Source organism: Cornus florida, unplaced genomic scaffold (genome assembly GCF_030987335.1).
Source record: "Cornus florida cultivar Cherokee Brave unplaced genomic scaffold, ASM3098733v1 CherokeeBrave_3.0.0_Hap2_Chr07, whole genome shotgun sequence".
Classification (NCBI taxonomy): Eukaryota; Viridiplantae; Streptophyta; class Magnoliopsida; order Cornales; family Cornaceae; genus Cornus; species Cornus florida.
The window spans coordinates 23,436,406-23,453,546 of NW_026775577.1; the positions used below are offsets into that span (position 1 = coordinate 23,436,406).

The 17,141-nt window shown below is 37.4% G+C and overlaps 3 protein-coding genes across 3 annotated transcripts; 2 read left to right on the top strand and 1 right to left on the bottom strand.

Annotated features, from left to right (window-relative positions):
* Positions 1 to 622: 622 nt before the first annotated feature.
* On the top strand, positions 623 to 2,055 carry LOC132267584 (dof zinc finger protein DOF3.4). The gene has a single exon (XM_059768724.1). The coding sequence runs from the start codon at positions 1,182 to 1,184 to the stop codon at positions 1,905 to 1,907; it is 726 nt and encodes a 241-aa protein (XP_059624707.1). The 5' UTR covers positions 623 to 1,181; the 3' UTR covers positions 1,908 to 2,055.
* Positions 2,056 to 5,825: 3,770 nt separating this feature from the next.
* On the top strand, positions 5,826 to 15,023 carry LOC132266800 (nuclear pore complex protein NUP58). The gene is made up of 6 exons (XM_059767780.1): positions 5,826 to 6,335; positions 7,113 to 7,227; positions 9,563 to 10,033; positions 10,600 to 11,101; positions 11,932 to 11,972; positions 14,574 to 15,023. The coding sequence occupies exons 1-6, from the start codon at positions 6,037 to 6,039 to the stop codon at positions 14,610 to 14,612; spliced, it is 1,467 nt and encodes a 488-aa protein (XP_059623763.1). The 5' UTR covers positions 5,826 to 6,036; the 3' UTR covers positions 14,613 to 15,023.
* A 298-nt stretch (positions 15,024 to 15,321) lies between these two features.
* On the bottom strand, positions 15,322 to 16,125 carry LOC132316427 (uncharacterized). The gene has a single exon (XM_059814901.1). The coding sequence runs from the start codon at positions 16,123 to 16,125 to the stop codon at positions 15,322 to 15,324; it is 804 nt and encodes a 267-aa protein (XP_059670884.1).
* Positions 16,126 to 17,141: the final 1,016 nt, after the last annotated feature.

Sequence of the window (17,141 nt, forward strand, 5' to 3'; positions counted from 1 at the left end):
GATTGTTTGTTATAGTTGTAAAACTACTACATTGCCCTTTGGAAAGGATGGCTCACTCATCATTCATTTAATAATACCGAGTTATAATAATAATAAAAACAACTTATATACATATATACACACACACACACACACACACACACACACACACACACACACACACACACACACACACACACACATATATATATATATATATATATATATATATAAAGCTATCCAAAATATAAAATAATACTATTTCACAATTTCTTTACAAAAATCATTCTAACTAAATGATTGTTATAAATGTAGTTTTTATTTCATTCACTTTCAATTTCTTCCATTTTCACTATCAATTATTAATTTCATCTAATCAAACCGTTATAAATTATATAAAAAAAAAATCAATACAGAGTTCGAATTCTTTCAACAATATTTTACCATATAATCATTCTTATCTATTAATTTCTCAATCAACAATACAAGCATGGAACACGTGAATGAAAAATGATGCAAGAGTAAGGCGTCTCTTAAGTGAATCGTAAACTTGAGTAATTTAAATTTGATTCTCATAAGGTGCAAAAACAACTAGTATAGATAATATGTGTGATTTGTGTATGATTGTGAGTTTGAGATTTTTTATTGGCTAGAAAAAAATAAAAAACAAAAATTGGAAGAGGACAAACCTATAAAAAAAACAACTTGTTAAGGTTGGCTTGAGGGTTAGGGGAATAGGGAAAGAGAATAAAATCAAGGGAATTGGGACAATTTGAGGTCAATTTTGTCATTTAAGCTGTTTGGATAAGAAATTGACCTTAATTTGAATTTGTAGTACTATAAAAAAAATAAAGAGCCGTCCGATATAAGGAGCCGACGCAAACAGAGTCTCTTTCCGAGCCGACTGAAAAATGTGGCGCCACTACGTACCACAGTCAACAGAACTCTGCAAAGCTGTTCCACTCTTTGGTACTACACATAACCCTTTAGAAATTAGAACTCAGGACCTGTTTCACTAGACAGAATCTCTCTCTCTCTTTCTCTCTCCTATTCTTTCTCTCTCTACAATCTCCCATAAAACCCCCTTCAGTGAGTTCCTTAAAGACTGAAGCACCATCTTAACTCACTCTCAATTCTCGTTACCAACCTCTCATTCTCTCACCCGTTCAACACTGACACTTCGAGACAGAAGAAACCCAAAAATGCCATCAGATTCCGGCGAGCAACGACGACCCACGAAGGCCCACCTCGCGGGCGCGCCACCGCCGGAGCCGGAGCACCTTCCGTGCCCGCGCTGCGAGTCCACCAACACCAAGTTCTGCTACTACAACAACTACAACTTCTCTCAGCCCCGCCACTTCTGCAAGTCCTGCCGCCGCTACTGGACCCACGGCGGCACCCTCCGCGACATCCCCGTCGGTGGCGGCAGCCGCAAGAGTGCCAAGCGCTCCCGCACCGCCGGCACCGCCTCCGCGACTTCGGCCTCCTCCACTCAAGACCACCACCACCATCATCACCACCACCACATGGGTCCCGCCGCTTCGCCTGTTTTGTTCTCGGTCTCGGCCGCAGACGGCGGAGGGACGGTGGCGTTCGGCGGTGATGCCAAGCCTGGTATGAACTTGTCCGGGGGTTTCAGTTCTTTCTTGGGCACTCAAGGGCCTGGGTTCTTGGCATTGGGTGGGTTTGGGCTTGGCGTTGGGCCTGGGTTTGAGGAAATGGGCTTTGGGCTTGGAAGAGCGGTTTGGCCCTTTTCAGGGGAGGGTGTCGGTGGTGCAACCGTTGGCGGCGCCGGCGGCGGTGGCGGTGCAAATGTGATTGGAAACACGTGGCAGCTTGAGAGTGGGGAAGGTGGGTTTGTCGGTGCTGGGGACTGCTTTTCTTGGCCAGATCTTGCTATTTCCACACCCGGCAATGGTCTGAAATGATGGGTTGTTTTTTTGTACTGCCACTTGTTTCTGCAGGGTTTAGACTGTTGATTTAGCTATGAAATATCAAAACTGAAAAGAAGTTTGTGAGTTTTTTTTAACTCAATACTGTGTTATTTTCATTTTATCTCGTGTGACGTGGCATGAAATATTGGGTTGACATGTTATCAGATAAACTTGTTTTATGACATGACCTGGCATAATAGCACTCCCATTTTACATGTCACACTAACAATGTTTAATTCATATGGTATAGTATTCAAATATCATAATTTAAATTCACATGTCCCTTAAAAAGAGGCCAGTGTCAATATTGAGTCAACCTTCTATCACCAAATAGAGTTATTTAAATTTGCAAAAGCAAATGCTACTCAGTTGAAATGATACATTCATGCGATGGCAATTTTTTAGAAAAGGGAATTAAAATTCTCTTCGGTTCCGTGCATCAATCAATGATGGTGATGGACACCCCTATTGTCACATGATGGGTCTTGATTGTACACCGAACCTTTCCAGTATCGAAGAAGATGAAGGTACTTTAAAACGTTAAGGGAGAATAATGTCCGGGCAACCGGTGCCGCGTAATGGGACCTCACGGCAGCCATGGAAGCATTCAATGTCACAAAAAAAAGGTGGATGAGGATTGCCCAGCTCATGAACCTAGGGTTCAAAACTAAAAGGTGCTTTGGTGCAGCTGCAATGCAAAGTACAGTTAACAGTAGAGATATAGGTCTGAAACAGCACAATAATACACAACTGAGCCAAGACAGGAGTGAGCCTCCAAATTACAAAGCCTAAGGACAGTCCTTGGGGCAAGGGATTGCTTGGACACTCCAGACATAATAAGAATACATTGCATCCAGATTTGAACAGACCAACTTCAGATTAATAGTTGCGACCTTTACTGGCTTGGTTGTTGAGCTTAGTAATAAGCCAAAAAGTTTTTAATTACTTTTTAAAATTGACACTGCTACATATTGATGTTGTCTATCATGATATTTATTACAAAAAATTCGAAAATAATATAAATGTCGGTAGGGATTTTGTACTAACCTAATGCCAGTGAAACATTTAAAAATGAGAGAGCGTCATTTCTTATCTTTTACGGATAAAGAGTTCTTGTTGGACTATATTTATTGGAATCGCAACAAAAACTCTTCAGTTTTTGTATCATTACTCAAAAACAAAAAAAAAAAAATTATAGGAAGACAAATTTTTGAACACTCAGAAGTGAATTTTCTTGGAAAACAGAAGAATATAATTACCACATTCACATGTTTATTGAGCAATACTAGGATCCATCATCTTCAACCCTCTTTTATACTTCCTATGAGGTAGCCCTATCTTTTTCATGCTGGTTGAAAGATGGACATTAAAAGACCAAAGTATTAGTGGAATAAGGCTAGAGGTGCTTATATATATATATATGTCTCTTTTAAATGACCATGTCTTGTTTTGAGACTACAAATTAAGCCAGGAGATAAACTCTGCTACCAATTACCTGTTTGAAGGAGCAAACCTGGAGCCACCTCAAAAGAAAATGATTCAAATATATATATATATAGCGAACCCCTTTGTAGTTTCGAGCCTTCGATCTCACCCCCTAATTAACTACTAACCTCTAATATTCTTGTCTTGAAATATATATATATATATATACATATATTATGGCATGGACTAAAGATGTATTCCATCCCATGCACACTAAACTAAATGGAGCTGGTGTGGCAGTTCAGTGTGCAAGAGATGGAATACACCGTAAACCCATGTACTCTTTCCACTGCTAAAGAAAGATTTCACAATGCAAGCAGCAAGAAATTTCTCTCATTTTATCCCTTATTAAAAACCTTCAAAGAGAGAGATGGCAATTTATAGAGATAAAATAGGCCGGATTGACTAAGAAAAAGCCAGTCTGCATTAGTGGGGAATATTTAATAATTATGACTTGTTGATTCTTAATTATTAATTTGAAGATTAATAAAAATTAGATCAAGTTAGTGTCTTGATCATGCTATTGATCCTTTATTTGTGAGTAACTTTTGACCACACATTGATGGGAAATGCTCCATGATGTGGATATCATCGAGCCTACGCACCCGACATTATGCAAATGGAGATTATGAAGGGTCTTAATCACATTAGTGTTTTTTATTTATTTTTGACAATTCCAATATTATATTCATTAGGGGTTGAGTTGAACATTAGATGGCATTTTCAATGTCGCACATATACTTCTTAAACATGTATCTACAAGTTCAATCATCTTGAAAATTTGAGTTTGCACGGTATGAAATGGACGAAGTTTGTATTAAAAAGAGTTTAGAATCAAACATACAAAGTAAAAATAAAATACAAATAAAGTAAATAAAGTTTGAGAGATGACGTCATGATTTTTAATGAAAAAAATTAATTGAGAATATCTCGAGGGCTTTCGCGAAACGATCCATTATATATGAAGCAAAATAAAATGGACTTTGACTTAGGCTAAAACCTCTCACTCTACCAAGACCTAATTTGTTGAACGTCTCTCGCTTTGCGGCTCCCTCATCCAACAACTCTTGACTTTAGGTTTGCTCCCTTAACTCTTGTAGAAGGATTACCCACTTCTCGGAATAGTTGACTATTCAATTATGCTCTACATTCAATCAGATAGAGAACATCATCTTTAAGTCACTCTTGTATTTATGTGTGTATCTCAAACAATTCTCTTAATTAGAAAAATATAAATTTTCAAGACCTAAAACTTTTGGAGAGAAAGAGAGTTTATATAGGATTTTTAGAGACCTAAAAATACCTGGAATTAAGACAAGTTATTTTTGTGCATAAACATCTCCCAAAATCTCATAAAAAAAGGAAACCAAGTTGAATTATAATTACAACTTCTATATTGGTTTAAGGACAACACAACTAATTCCGTTACGCAAGACCAGTGTGAAATTTAACAACTTGAATTTTAGGTAACAACATGGTAGTGAGTTACCTTCCAAAAAACGTATTTAAAAAAAAACACTTGTGCAACCGGTTCCGTTTGACGCGACTAGTTCTGCTACACGAGTGAATTTTTATTCAGAAGTCTTAAATTTGTCTTTAAAGCTTCACATTTAAAGTTAATGAAACTTATGTTCAATGTTTGTTTTGATGCATTTATTAGCTTAGTTATTGTATCGTCGGAGTTAATGTTCTGACTTTAGTAGAAACTAGATTGTAGCTTTAGAGACTATTGTTAGCAATCATGTAATCATAATGTGTAATTAATCTTTACTATACTTTGTTCGAATATTGATTCAATATGCTTTGTTAAGTTGGTGATGAGAAAGTTACTTTACCATAATATATCGCCTTGACTCTCACTCTACTTAATGGACCAAATTTAAATTTGCAGGTAGAATGTATAAATGATACCAAAGGGCCTTTAATATAATGGTATAATCTCTTCATCTTCAAAGTAGAGGGGAAGGATTTGAGTCTAAGCGTGAGCAAAAAAGTGTGTGTTAGCTTTACCATTAAAAAAAAAAAGAAAAAAAAAAGGGGTATAACTGATATTTATTTTACCTTGTTCAATGATCGATCTTAATCTAATTAGACACACACACATATATATATATTTTAAACATTATTAGACATACTTAATGACGTCATTCCCGCACACATAAAGTAGTCAGGTATATTCTATTTTTAAACTATTTATTATTAATTTTTTTTTTTAAAAAAAAGACTAATCCAATGAGGCTCGCATGCACGCCGGAGGGTTTTTTAGACTACTCTATTTTAGTCCTCAAATTCAATTACCAAAACGGGCGAGGTGACAGGTTTGGGCCTATGGACTGGTTTATTATAAATTTGGGCCTGAAAGTCAAACAGTGGGCTAAGCAGGGACATAATATATCTTCTCTTTTGGAATGAGAGAATTAAATACAACTGAACAACTCAGTGCCCTACCCCATATAATTTTTCCCCAAACAAGGCTGGCCTTTTCTCTGCAATTCCCTCGCTAGGGTTTTACAGAGGTTTTCTTCGACCAATTCAGATTTCAATTTTAGCGCCAAAATTAGGAAATTTCTCCCAATTTTAGATAACTCCTCCGCGTGAACTCCAAGAAAGTTTAGGGCAGAGAGACAGAGAACCAAAAATGGCGTTCTCGTTCACGCCACAGCAGCAACAACAGTCACTGTTCCAACCCCAAACCCAGCAACAATCGCCTTTTCAACAAAGCAGTCCGTTTTTTCAACCACAACAACAGCAACAACAGTTTCAACAACAGCAGTTTCAGCAACAGCAACAACAGGTTCAACAACAGCAACAACAACAACAACAACAACAACCACAACAGCAACTTTATCTCTTCACGAACGATAAAACCCCTGCCACTTACGGCACAAAGTGGGCCGATCTCCATCCCGATTCTCAGAAAATTCTCCTTCAGATCGAGTACGCTCCAATTATATATATGCACGTGTGTTTATATATATATATATATATGTATGTATATGCTATGGATTTATTTTTAAAGAAGTTGAATTTTATTCAATTTAGGGTTCTTGGTTCTTAACTACGTTTTCATGGATTTCCGGGCTTCAAGTGTTGAATAATTATTTGCAAAAATGTTGAATTTCATTCAATTTAGGGTTTTCATGGGTTTGCGGGCTTGAAGTGTTGAATGATTATTTGTAAAAATGTTGAATTTCATTCAATTTAGGTTTCTTATTCTTAGCTACGTTTTCATGGGTTTGCGGGCTTCACGTGTTGAATGATTATTTGTAAAAATGTTGAATTTCATTCAATTTAGGGTTCTTTGTTCTGAGCTACGTTTTCATGGGTTTGCGGGCTTCAAGTGTTGAATGATTATTCGTAAAAATGTTGAATTTCATTCAATTTAGGGTTCTTTGTTCTTAGCTACGTTTTCATGGATCTGCGGGCTTCAAGTGTTGAATGAGTTTTAATTATTAAAATGTGACCTTTTGATTTTCCTTGCATTCTGTATTTTTTTTTTAATAATAATTTTATATTTATAATATGACTGCATTATTAAAATGTTGAATTTCGTTCACTCTATTTGCGGGCTTTGGGTGTGAATTGGGTTCTATTAATCAAAATGTGACATTTGAATTTTCTATAAGTTCTTTATTGTTGATTAATTTTACTAGTTCAGTTTTGATGTGATTGCTCGTTGGGGTTTGAGTAGCTAAAGTAGTGGTTTGTGGGTAGGGAGAAAATACTGGAGTATAGGGATGAAAGTCAACGGCTGGATCAGTGTAGCAGACTCTATGATTCATCGGTGTCCAATAGTGGCTTCGAGCTTGATGCAAGTTATATTCATCAGGTTTTACTTCTTTCTCCACTTAAATTTATTTTCTATTCTATATGGTTGACTGTTGATGTATTTGGAGCACATGATATATACTTTTATGTTGAATTGAAATAGTAATTTTTCAGGAAATACTCTGCTAACTTGAATAAGCAGCCAACTGTCCTTCTTTATGCGCAAATGAACTTTATATTAAGAAACCTTTTTATCTCTGTCTAGTTTAGTTACATATATAAACATTTTGGATCTTTTCCAAATTAAAATACGCGTGAGGGATATGAATATTGGTGATAAGTTGACACTGCAAACTCTTATTCCAACTATTCCTCCTTTCAACAGATATTCCATTTCTAATTATGTTATTTGATTCCAGAAATCTGTGTTATCCGATCCCAAATTGAATTGTTTTCACGTGGAAGGCCAATGACTAACCAAAAGCTTGCGCATTCTCAAAACACACTGGCAGGTCTCCTATCTTAGCTTTCCTCTTGCCATGATAACATTAAACCCTCCATAAAACAAAAATTGGTTCGACGGTCAGCCTTCTGCCCCTGGAGAACAAAGCAGAAGTTAAGGCCAAGATTTTCCCCAAGTGTCATGGAGTTCCAGCTAGGATGGGGCTACCAATCATCCGCTATTATTATCCTCCTCCTTCTGAGATAAATGCTAAGTTGCAAATTGAAGTACTTGACCAGATATTTGTGAGAGAAAATTTGGAATAAGGAGAAACTGAAAAGGTGCCTTTTTATTTTAATTTTATATAAATTTATAACTAATTTAATAATCTACTTAACATATCAAAGAACTTTGTTTGTCTTTTCACATTCAGAGTAGTTTTGAATCTGCATTGTACCACCTAGAGGAGAACTAGTAATATTGAAGAGGTAGATTTGATCAGACACTAGGTTTGAAGCTACAACCCAGATAATGTAGCAAGAACCTAGAGCCAGAAAGTACTATGTTTTAAAAAGTTGGCACAAAAAAGACTAATTAATTTATACAAGTGTAGGTGCTATAATAAAAGGTAACAAACCAGAAATAGAACTTGTAACATGATCTTTAGACATGACATATCAAAAGAGACCGCACTGATAATATTCATCTCAACAATACAAAGTGAGAAAAAGCTTTAAGTGGCAGAAAGCCTAACAATTTCATGGAATGACCACTGCCTTCTGAAATCCCGCAAGGCCAACTACTGGCACTTCTCAAAAAAATCTTTGTACAGCCCTTGCTGTGCTTAATCTTGCCGATTACTTATTCAGATAATTCCTGAGTTTGGGAAATGAAGAAGATGGTTGACACCCTCATAGCTTGATATGCAAAGCATGCTTCGTTAGGAATCAAAGTGTATCTCAAAATAAGATGGTTTATTGTAACATGTTCGCAAGTACTGCCAACATAACAAAGTATGACGACTTGTTAGGATTTCTGCCCACCAAATGATTAACATAATGAATGATCACCACCACCTCCCATGTGAAAAAAATATTAACTTTGATACTGTATAAAAAAGCACACAAGTCAGAATTTCCTATCTCCAATACCAACAGCCTCATTTACATGCCACAATCCGGTAAGAGTAAGTCTATAACAAAGTTTCTAACTATGACCTCATGCTCTAGGCTGTTGGATCTAGAGTGCTTCAAAATGAGAGCTCTCAATCCAACGGTTCAGGACGTCAGCTCATTCAATGCACCCTCATGATAACTTTTTCCATCCTGTAAATATATGCAAAACTAATGGAATGAAGACTGCTGCCCTATCTGATTCTTTTTTAATAATATTATGCTGCAACTATTACGTTTTGTGGATTAAAATCATACTTTTGTCTAAACTAATTATTGAACATCAAAACCAATTTTAGTCAAAACTTATCATTTGCAAACCTTAGGATCTTTTTATACATGTTTCTCTGAGGCAGGTGCAGTTTTCGTGCTGCTAAAGCCATTACCACCAGTTCATATTCCATTTAGTCCCCTTTGTTTATGGTGGGGCTTGTGGTGAGAAAGAATTAAGTAGTCTTTTGACGGGGAGGAAACTCCAATTTGTTCTCTCAAACATTCAATATTGAGTTCTTTATTCTTTTGGGTCAATGGATGAAATTGTATATCATTGGAACTTATAAAAAAAGGAAAAAGAAAAAAATATTGTAAATCATTGGAGGATTTTGTGATTTTGTAGATGGCTTGAGAGTATAGCTACCTCTTTTGGGCTTTTGTGGTTCTGTTCCTTGGGTATGCTCCCCCTTTTGAGTGCTTTTAATGAAAATTTTCTTATCAGAAAAAATATATATTCCATTTTGTTCTGAATTTGTGGCATGGTAATGAATATTTTAAAGTACTGACAGGAACTTGGTGGAATAAGTACTGCAATGGAACGGCAGAAAGCTGTTCTGCAAGAGTTAATGGCTGCTGTGAACGATATGCTACGAAATACAGAGGTGGCTGTTCGTTCATTCATATTGTTACGCCCTAGGTTTCTTCATTCAAATCAAGGTGCTGGTTCAAATGCTACCGCACCATCACAGGCTTCAGGAGGGGCAGTGGCTCCCAGCGCAACAAGTCACCCAACAGCTACCTCTATTGTGCCAGTTTTTGATTTCTATAGTGGGCTCCCAAAAAAACCATCTCCCTTTTTTCTGCAAACAGTTGCCAGGTTTGAGAAGTATCTTGGTGTGTGCTGCCAGTGGATTGAAGAGTTAGAGCAGTTGCTCCTGTTAGATTCTGGGAATTCTTTCAACTCCAGCTCCTCATTGTTGTATTCTCTTCCCAAAGTCATGTCAAACGTACACGGCTTCTTTGTTCATGTTGCAGCAAAGGCAAGAGAACTGACTTCTTGTGTTTCGTACTTCGTTATGATTTAAACTATGGAGGTCTTAATGATAATATGTTGCTTATACAATCAGATACTTTGTCTCCTTAAATGTATTTAGTAATAGAGATTAGAGACAGATGCAGAGTGGTTCTATATATTTTCTCATTACTCTATACTCTGGTGAATTTGGTTAACTGATTGGTAGAAGAAAATTCCTATGTCAAAGTGGTTGGAAATAGTCACCCCCACCCAAGGGAAGGGGGAGATGCATTATGTATGATTGGTTCAAATATTTACATGTATATATAACTGCTTCATATATATATATATATATATATATGTATATATATTACTGCATCATTTATGGTTTGAATGTACATAAATGGTGCTCATAAGTTGCACACTTGTTATTTATATTTCTTATGATCTATGTATTTGTGGCTGAAGAATTGTTTCTTATGTGCCCATGAGGTTTAGTAACTAGTATGCTCTTATAACTTTAGTTTCTACTGCATACTGTTCTTTTATTCTTATTTACTTGTAAGAGATGTATGCCCTTATGCTTTGTAGGTTGAGAGCATGCATCAATACATGGAATCGATGAAAACTGCATATCTTGCTGACCAGCGCCGCCGAGGGGAGGGGAATGATCCCTTTCTTGAAGCTGATAGAAGGGAGACAGCCAAGCAAGAAGCTGCTGCTCGGAGGGTACATCCAACTTCGCATTTGCCTGCAATTTCACAACCACCAACTCAAGTTGCTGGGTTGTTTGCCAGCTCAGCAATGCCTGGGGCATTGAATGCCCCACAGACATCTGCAGCAGTTTCTTCGGCTTCATCTGGGAATTCATTTTTTGGCACTCCACCTGCTGCTTCATCATCTTCTCTGTTCTCCACTCCCTCCACTTCTGCTCCAGTATTATCCTTATTTGGATCATCTGGTGCTTCCCCCCAGACATCACAGTTTGGTGCCTTGTCCAATCCAAGTCCCTCCTTGTTTGGTAGTACTGGTTCGTTGTTCGGTGCAACTGCTTCTGCTGGAGCTTCAACGTTTGCAACACCTTTTGCTTCAGGTACCTTTATATCATTAGTTCTATAATTGCACCATTTACTGTTACTACAAGTGCGTGGTGCTATTGTTAATATAGAGAGATCTTTTGCATTTGCTTTCTAGTTTGACACCTTGGTGAATAATTTTTTTTTTGTTCATGAGGTTTCAGGAGTACTGAATTTGAGTCTTGTGTTTCCCATTTAAGAAAATTGGGCACCCATGTCTGTGTGAATGAACTTCGCTCTGGGATTTTGGGCTATATGCCAGTAATATACTGAAAACATCAAGTCACTGTTCTGGTCAATATCTGGAAAAATTTAATGAGCAAATGTTTGAGATAACATGAAGTTCAGCAGATTTTGGTTCTAGAAAAAATATTTGAAATAATATTCAGCCAAAGTGTTCGTGATGTATTCAGTTTTAGAATGCCTATTAGTATAATTACTATAACCATACGTGGAGCCACTCTTGGATATTTCCATCTGGCATTCTTGATATGTATATTATTAGCTCACCAGTCTGGGGCACAGGAATTTAGTCAGGATCTGGCTGTGTACGATACCGTTGATCATTGACTAATCATAGTTGACATAATACTTGTGCATATTTTTATGACTTTGACATAGTTACGTACGGTACATTATTCTGACTAAAAATTTCATATTATTTTCTATACTACAAAGAATGACCCTAAAATAAGCTATAGGAGTTGTGAATATCTCAATCAGCATCTTTTCATTTCCAAGACATTATTATTTTGTCATCAGCAAGATCTTTTATTTCTTCACATGTGCTCCTCGCTTTAATTTTTACATTTTTTGTCATCTGATTAAATTTGGTATGTTTCCCTAGGAGCTGCAACTGGGTCTGGGGCAAGCTTTGGAACTGCACATGTGAGTAAATCACGATCTCTCTCTCTCTCTACACTTTTTGTCTGGATGTTGTACCATTTTTATGAGTTGCAACTTACTGTGCTAATGATAGGATTGATGCCAATTGAAATAATACTGAAAAACCAGGTCTTGCCGTCTTGGTAACAGTACTTTATTTTTTGTGATATCCAATCAATTCCAGATAAACTTTTTGACAACTGCAAATGCCTTCCTCTTAGTCATTAAAGTTAGAAATTGCATTGTTTCCTCTCTTCAGCTGACGCAAAGAAAAATTCTGAAATATTTTGGGACAAAAACTTCTGACTCCGAAACAAATTTATGCAAGTCAAATTTGCTTGCTTGACTTTATTATTGAAGTTATGACTGATATTTATTTCTTTGGTCTAGATATTAGGATCATTTCAACTAGCCAATTCACCCTTTCTTGAGGTTCTACATAAGAGACCCTTGTAAATTACGATCATTGTAAAAGAACATGGTTGTTATACATGATGTTGGTAATCTTAATGGGGTTACAGTTCATGAAGGTTAGAGAAACTAAGTCATCAGAAAAGGTGGCAACTAAGGGAGGAGTTTGGATGGAGGTACTATAGTGGGTTAGTTGCACTGCCACAACTTTGGAGTGATATTGGGAAATGAAAAAGTATTGTTGATTGGAGTGTACTTTGGTTAGGATTGATGATGAAAGTGGTGGTTGTGGAGTTGCAAGTGGCTATTAATTTACATCATCCCAAAAAATCAATCTCTCACTTTATACATCCACCTCTCTCTATATATATATATTTATGTGCCCCTATAACTATTGATTTATATCTAAACACATTATTCTGTAAAGATAAATTATAATGTACACTGTGCCGCCCTGAGAAAAATTTCTGGCTCCGTCCCTGATGGCAAGTGTGGTTTCAGCGGATAGTGGAGTAGTTCTGGAGGCCAATTGGTGAGTGAGGTAGCAATAGCAGTGACTTCTGATAATGTTATTTTTTGGATGGTAAAGCAAGCTCACACACACATGCCTCCACCGAGACTTCTGATAATGTTGGTAATGGTTTGTGGTCAACTAGTAATGGTGGTGGTGATTAGACATCCAAATGTGTTGTCTGCTAAGAAGCACGGATATGACACAATATAGGTACGGCGATACGACAAATTTCAAAAAAATAGTATACAGATACGGTTAGGATATGGTAAAAAAATAATAAATTATGTTTTTTTATATACAAAAAAATATTTTTTAGCTAGTTTTTAAAAATATTATGAATCTAAATGTAATCATTAATGTAACATAGTAGTTCATTTCACAAAACATAAAATAAGCATCCCTAGTCATCACTTAATATATTTTGAACTTTTTTTTTATAACAATTATACAATTATATTATTGTTGGAAAAGTTGTATTTTAAGATTCAAAACTTGTTAAAAATGTGTTTTGAAGAATCTGAGAAGCATTGGATACGTGATAAAGTATGCGAGAAGCATCGGATACATGGTTGAAGTATTTGAGAAATATCGGATACATGTTATAAATTAAAAAATATATTTTAAAATTATGGATATGTTTAAGAAGTAACACGTATCTGCGAGTGTCCGAGGAATATCGGTATCAGATATGTACCCGACAAGGGTACGTTGCCCTTGTAGAAGTATCCGTGCTTCCTAGGTTGGCTGGTGTTGTTCAGATTATTTGTGGTCATGGTTTTAAATAATGTTGATGGCCACTGTGGCGGACATAGGATGTAATGATAGTTGTGTTACTGTAGCAATCATGGGTGTTAATTTTTTTTTCAACTTTACCTGACTCTCATGAAGATTTACTGAAATGTATTTTTGAATCTTAGATTACTATAGTTTGGGTTCTTAATAGTTTTAACTAATTCTGTCAACTTTTTTTAAAGAAGAATTAATGAGTATTGGTCAATACATTAAAATTTGATTCTCTATTAGCTAAGTGTAGATGCCACGTACATTCTAGTCTCAATATCATGTATATATGAATTTACAAGGATTTAGCGTTAAGTGGCTTAGCCCTTTAAGGAAGTTCGAAATTAATTGGTGGAATTGTAAATTGAAAGATCTGGAACACGGCCTATCAACAATCTCCCATCATCTAACATCAAACATTAATTTAATGCTAGAGATCTTATGTATTCATTGTTGCATTCCAAATGGCCTTTATTTAGAACATGATTAAATTCGTTTGTGGGATCTTTCTGGGCAACCGGAATTTCTGCATGCGTGGGTTTCTGAGTCATTTTGTGTTACTCTGTCAAAGACATGCGCATGACAGGAAAGTGGGAGTCGGCTGTGTAGTTCTAGAAACTTCATTAAAGACGGAGGTATATGCACTTGTCCACATCCTTAATAGGTGTAACTATTTTTCACTTTCTGATTTGCCCAAAGAACAGCAAAACATCGGACACGGGCACAAGAAGCCCCAAACCCATTATTGCTATTTATCACAAGCAAGAGGCAAATAATTGGATTGACATCTCCTTGCAACATTGCTTATTATGTGTGCTCACCAATGTTACTATGCCTGTTCTTCTTATTAACTCTTGGCCTCTGTTGAATCATTTCTTTTATCTCCTGTCTCCTTGCAGAAAACAAGAGCGAAAACTCGCACTGGCCGACGTTATTAGTCACAATGCTTTCAGCGGCAACCTGTTATCTACTATGTGATTCTCACAATTTTCATGGCAACGACCATTATGTTTTTGCACTCAAGGTCTAAAATGGAGCTTCTTTTGCGGTCAACTTCATGGAAGTTCTTGAATCTCTTGCTGAATTACCAGTACTTGGAATCCGCATCTCACATGCCGCTTCGTCTGGACATCCCAGTCTGATATGTTGGGGCTTCCAAATGATTGTAACATTGTAAAATACATTACTTATAGATGTTTTGAGGTGTAGATGCTTATCAGAACCTTTTGAAGTCATTTGTTTGTGTCAGGATTGGGATTTGCTGATTCACATAGATTTCTGTTTGTTTACTAGGACCGGTGCTTCAATTGAATTCAATATGAGGAAATCAAAAAACAGTTTTTAGAGAATTGTAAAATATAGTTCGATGAATTGCAGTTTTTTATTTTTATTTTTCGGAAGGTAAGATAGTATTGCATTGATGAAAGAACTTTACAAGGCTTTCCAAAAAATATAGGGCTAGCCCACGAATGATGGACCAAGCCCAGCAAACAAAAGCAAACAGAATTTAGAACACTTGGCCAAGCCCAACAGATACAAAGACAATGTTTAGTCAAGGCATAGCGGAGACTATCCTCGTCTGAGATCAAGATCGTTCCGGTGTATAACGAAGGGCGAAATGGAGCCTAAGCCATCACCCTATGGTGATTAGTCCGGAGGTTCCGCCGGCGGCCTCAATATCGAAACCGGAAGCTCCCAATCCAACGCCAGCCTCCTTGCAAAAGGTGAGTCCTTTAGGTTTTGTGAAAGTAATTTCTGCCTAACCAAGTCCGTGGTTTGCCTTAATAATATCATCTGCGAATTTTTCTGATTCGTGAATGCCCTACTGTTTCGCTCCATCCAGATCTTATTGACAAAAGTGGAGAGCACAAGTTTCCTTACCGAGTTCCTCAGATCTCGTCTTGCCCATTGCTGAGAAACCCGAGTAACAAAATCGGACCAAGTAGAGGGAGGGGCATGGAATCTGGTTATGGATTGAATATGAACCCATATTGGCCTTATGAAATTGCAAGCAAAAAAGAGATGATCATGAGTCTCGTTGACCAATTCACAGAAGTGACAGACTCTCGATCCATTAACCGACCTCATTCGGCTTCGATCCATAGTGGAGAGCCTGCCTTGGACAACCATCCACAATGTAAATTTGCATCTCGGTACAGAAAGTGGGTTCCAAATGAGATGATGCCAGTGCCTTGGGAGATGGTAATAATCGATCCTGCAAATGGTATGGCCGAGTGAGTATGCACCTGTGGGAGATGGAATCCAGACCAATGAATCTATTGAGTTGTTTGGCGGCCTAATAAGCGCAAGCTCAGGGAACCGATCCACCAGGTCCTTCGGAAAAGCCCATGCTCCATTCACGGCTAGTGCAGAGAGCTTCAGATTCGGCGAAAAAGGTGAGCCTCGAATGAGTCCTTCAGGTGTCCTCCCAAAAGAAGGTGTCCTCCCCATTACCCACCTTTGTACGAAAGCATGGACCTTGCCATTCCCCTAAGCTGTAGGATTTTCTTCCAATTACTAGAATATGCCTGTGGGATGCACATAGTCCATAAACACCTTCCTCTAATTAGCTGAGTCTTAACCCATGAAACCCATAGGTTGTCTCTGCGGCCTGAGAGCAAAGTCCAAATATGCCTTAGGGAGGCGGCCAAATTCGAAGTTTCAAGGCATCTAAACCAAAGTCCACCACACTCCTTATGTTGACAGACTCTAGTCCAAGCCACTTTCGCCCTTGAATACTTGTCCTCGGTGCCCGTTCAAAGAAAGTTCTTCATCAGTTGATTAACTTCTGCAAGCACCGACTTAGGTAGAACAAAAATACTGGACCAGTAGTTGACCATGCTAAACAGCACCGATTGAATAAGCTGAACCCTACCTGCATAGGAGAGGAAATTAGAGGACCAATGGTTGATCCTACGAATAATTCTTTCCACAAGCCCTCTGCAGTCCGAGGCTTTGAGTCTGGAGGAAATAAGCGGCACTCCCAAATACTTAATAGGCAAAGAACCTCGTTCAAATCCAAGCAGGTTCTCAAAATCGGCAAAGTGTGAGTTGTCAACTCCAGAAAGAAAAAATTGGCTCTTAGAGCAATTAATGGACAGACTCGAGAGGGCTTTAAAGTGATCAATGGCCCTTTTCAAAGTGGAAATAGAAGCAAGAGGAGGTCGTCGGCAAAAATGAGGTGAGAAATGCCCAAGTTCCTACATCTGGAGTGGTATCTGAACGCAGGGCTATCCTCAATAAATCTCTTGGTGATAGAAGAGAAAACAAAAAGTAGACGTGAAATAGGAGCAGGTGGGGGTGCCAGAAAACCAAGGGCATAACTGTAATATCAGTGATTCTAATTTCCTTCGCGGGTTATTCCAAAATAATAAAATATACTATAATTTCTTAATTAATTGATAATATATTTTCAATAATTCGATTCTTAATCTCGTGTCTATTTTCTTATGAATGTAACATCTCAC

Coding starts and splice junctions, on each gene's coding strand:
- LOC132267584 (XM_059768724.1), top strand. CDS start 1,182: ATGCCATCAGATTCCGGCGAGCAACGACGACCCACGAAGGCCCACCTC.
- LOC132316427 (XM_059814901.1), bottom strand. CDS start 16,125: ATGGGGAGGACACCTTCTTTTGGGAGGACACCTGAAGGACTCATTCGA.
- LOC132266800 (XM_059767780.1), top strand. CDS start 6,037: ATGGCGTTCTCGTTCACGCCACAGCAGCAACAACAGTCACTGTTCCAA. Junction 6,336..7,112: donor AAAATTCTCCTTCAGATCGA/GTACGCTCCAAT, acceptor GTTTGTGGGTAG/GGAGAAAATACTGGAGTATA. Junction 11,973..14,573: donor CAAGCTTTGGAACTGCACAT/GTGAGTAAATCA, acceptor GTCTCCTTGCAG/AAAACAAGAGCGAAAACTCG.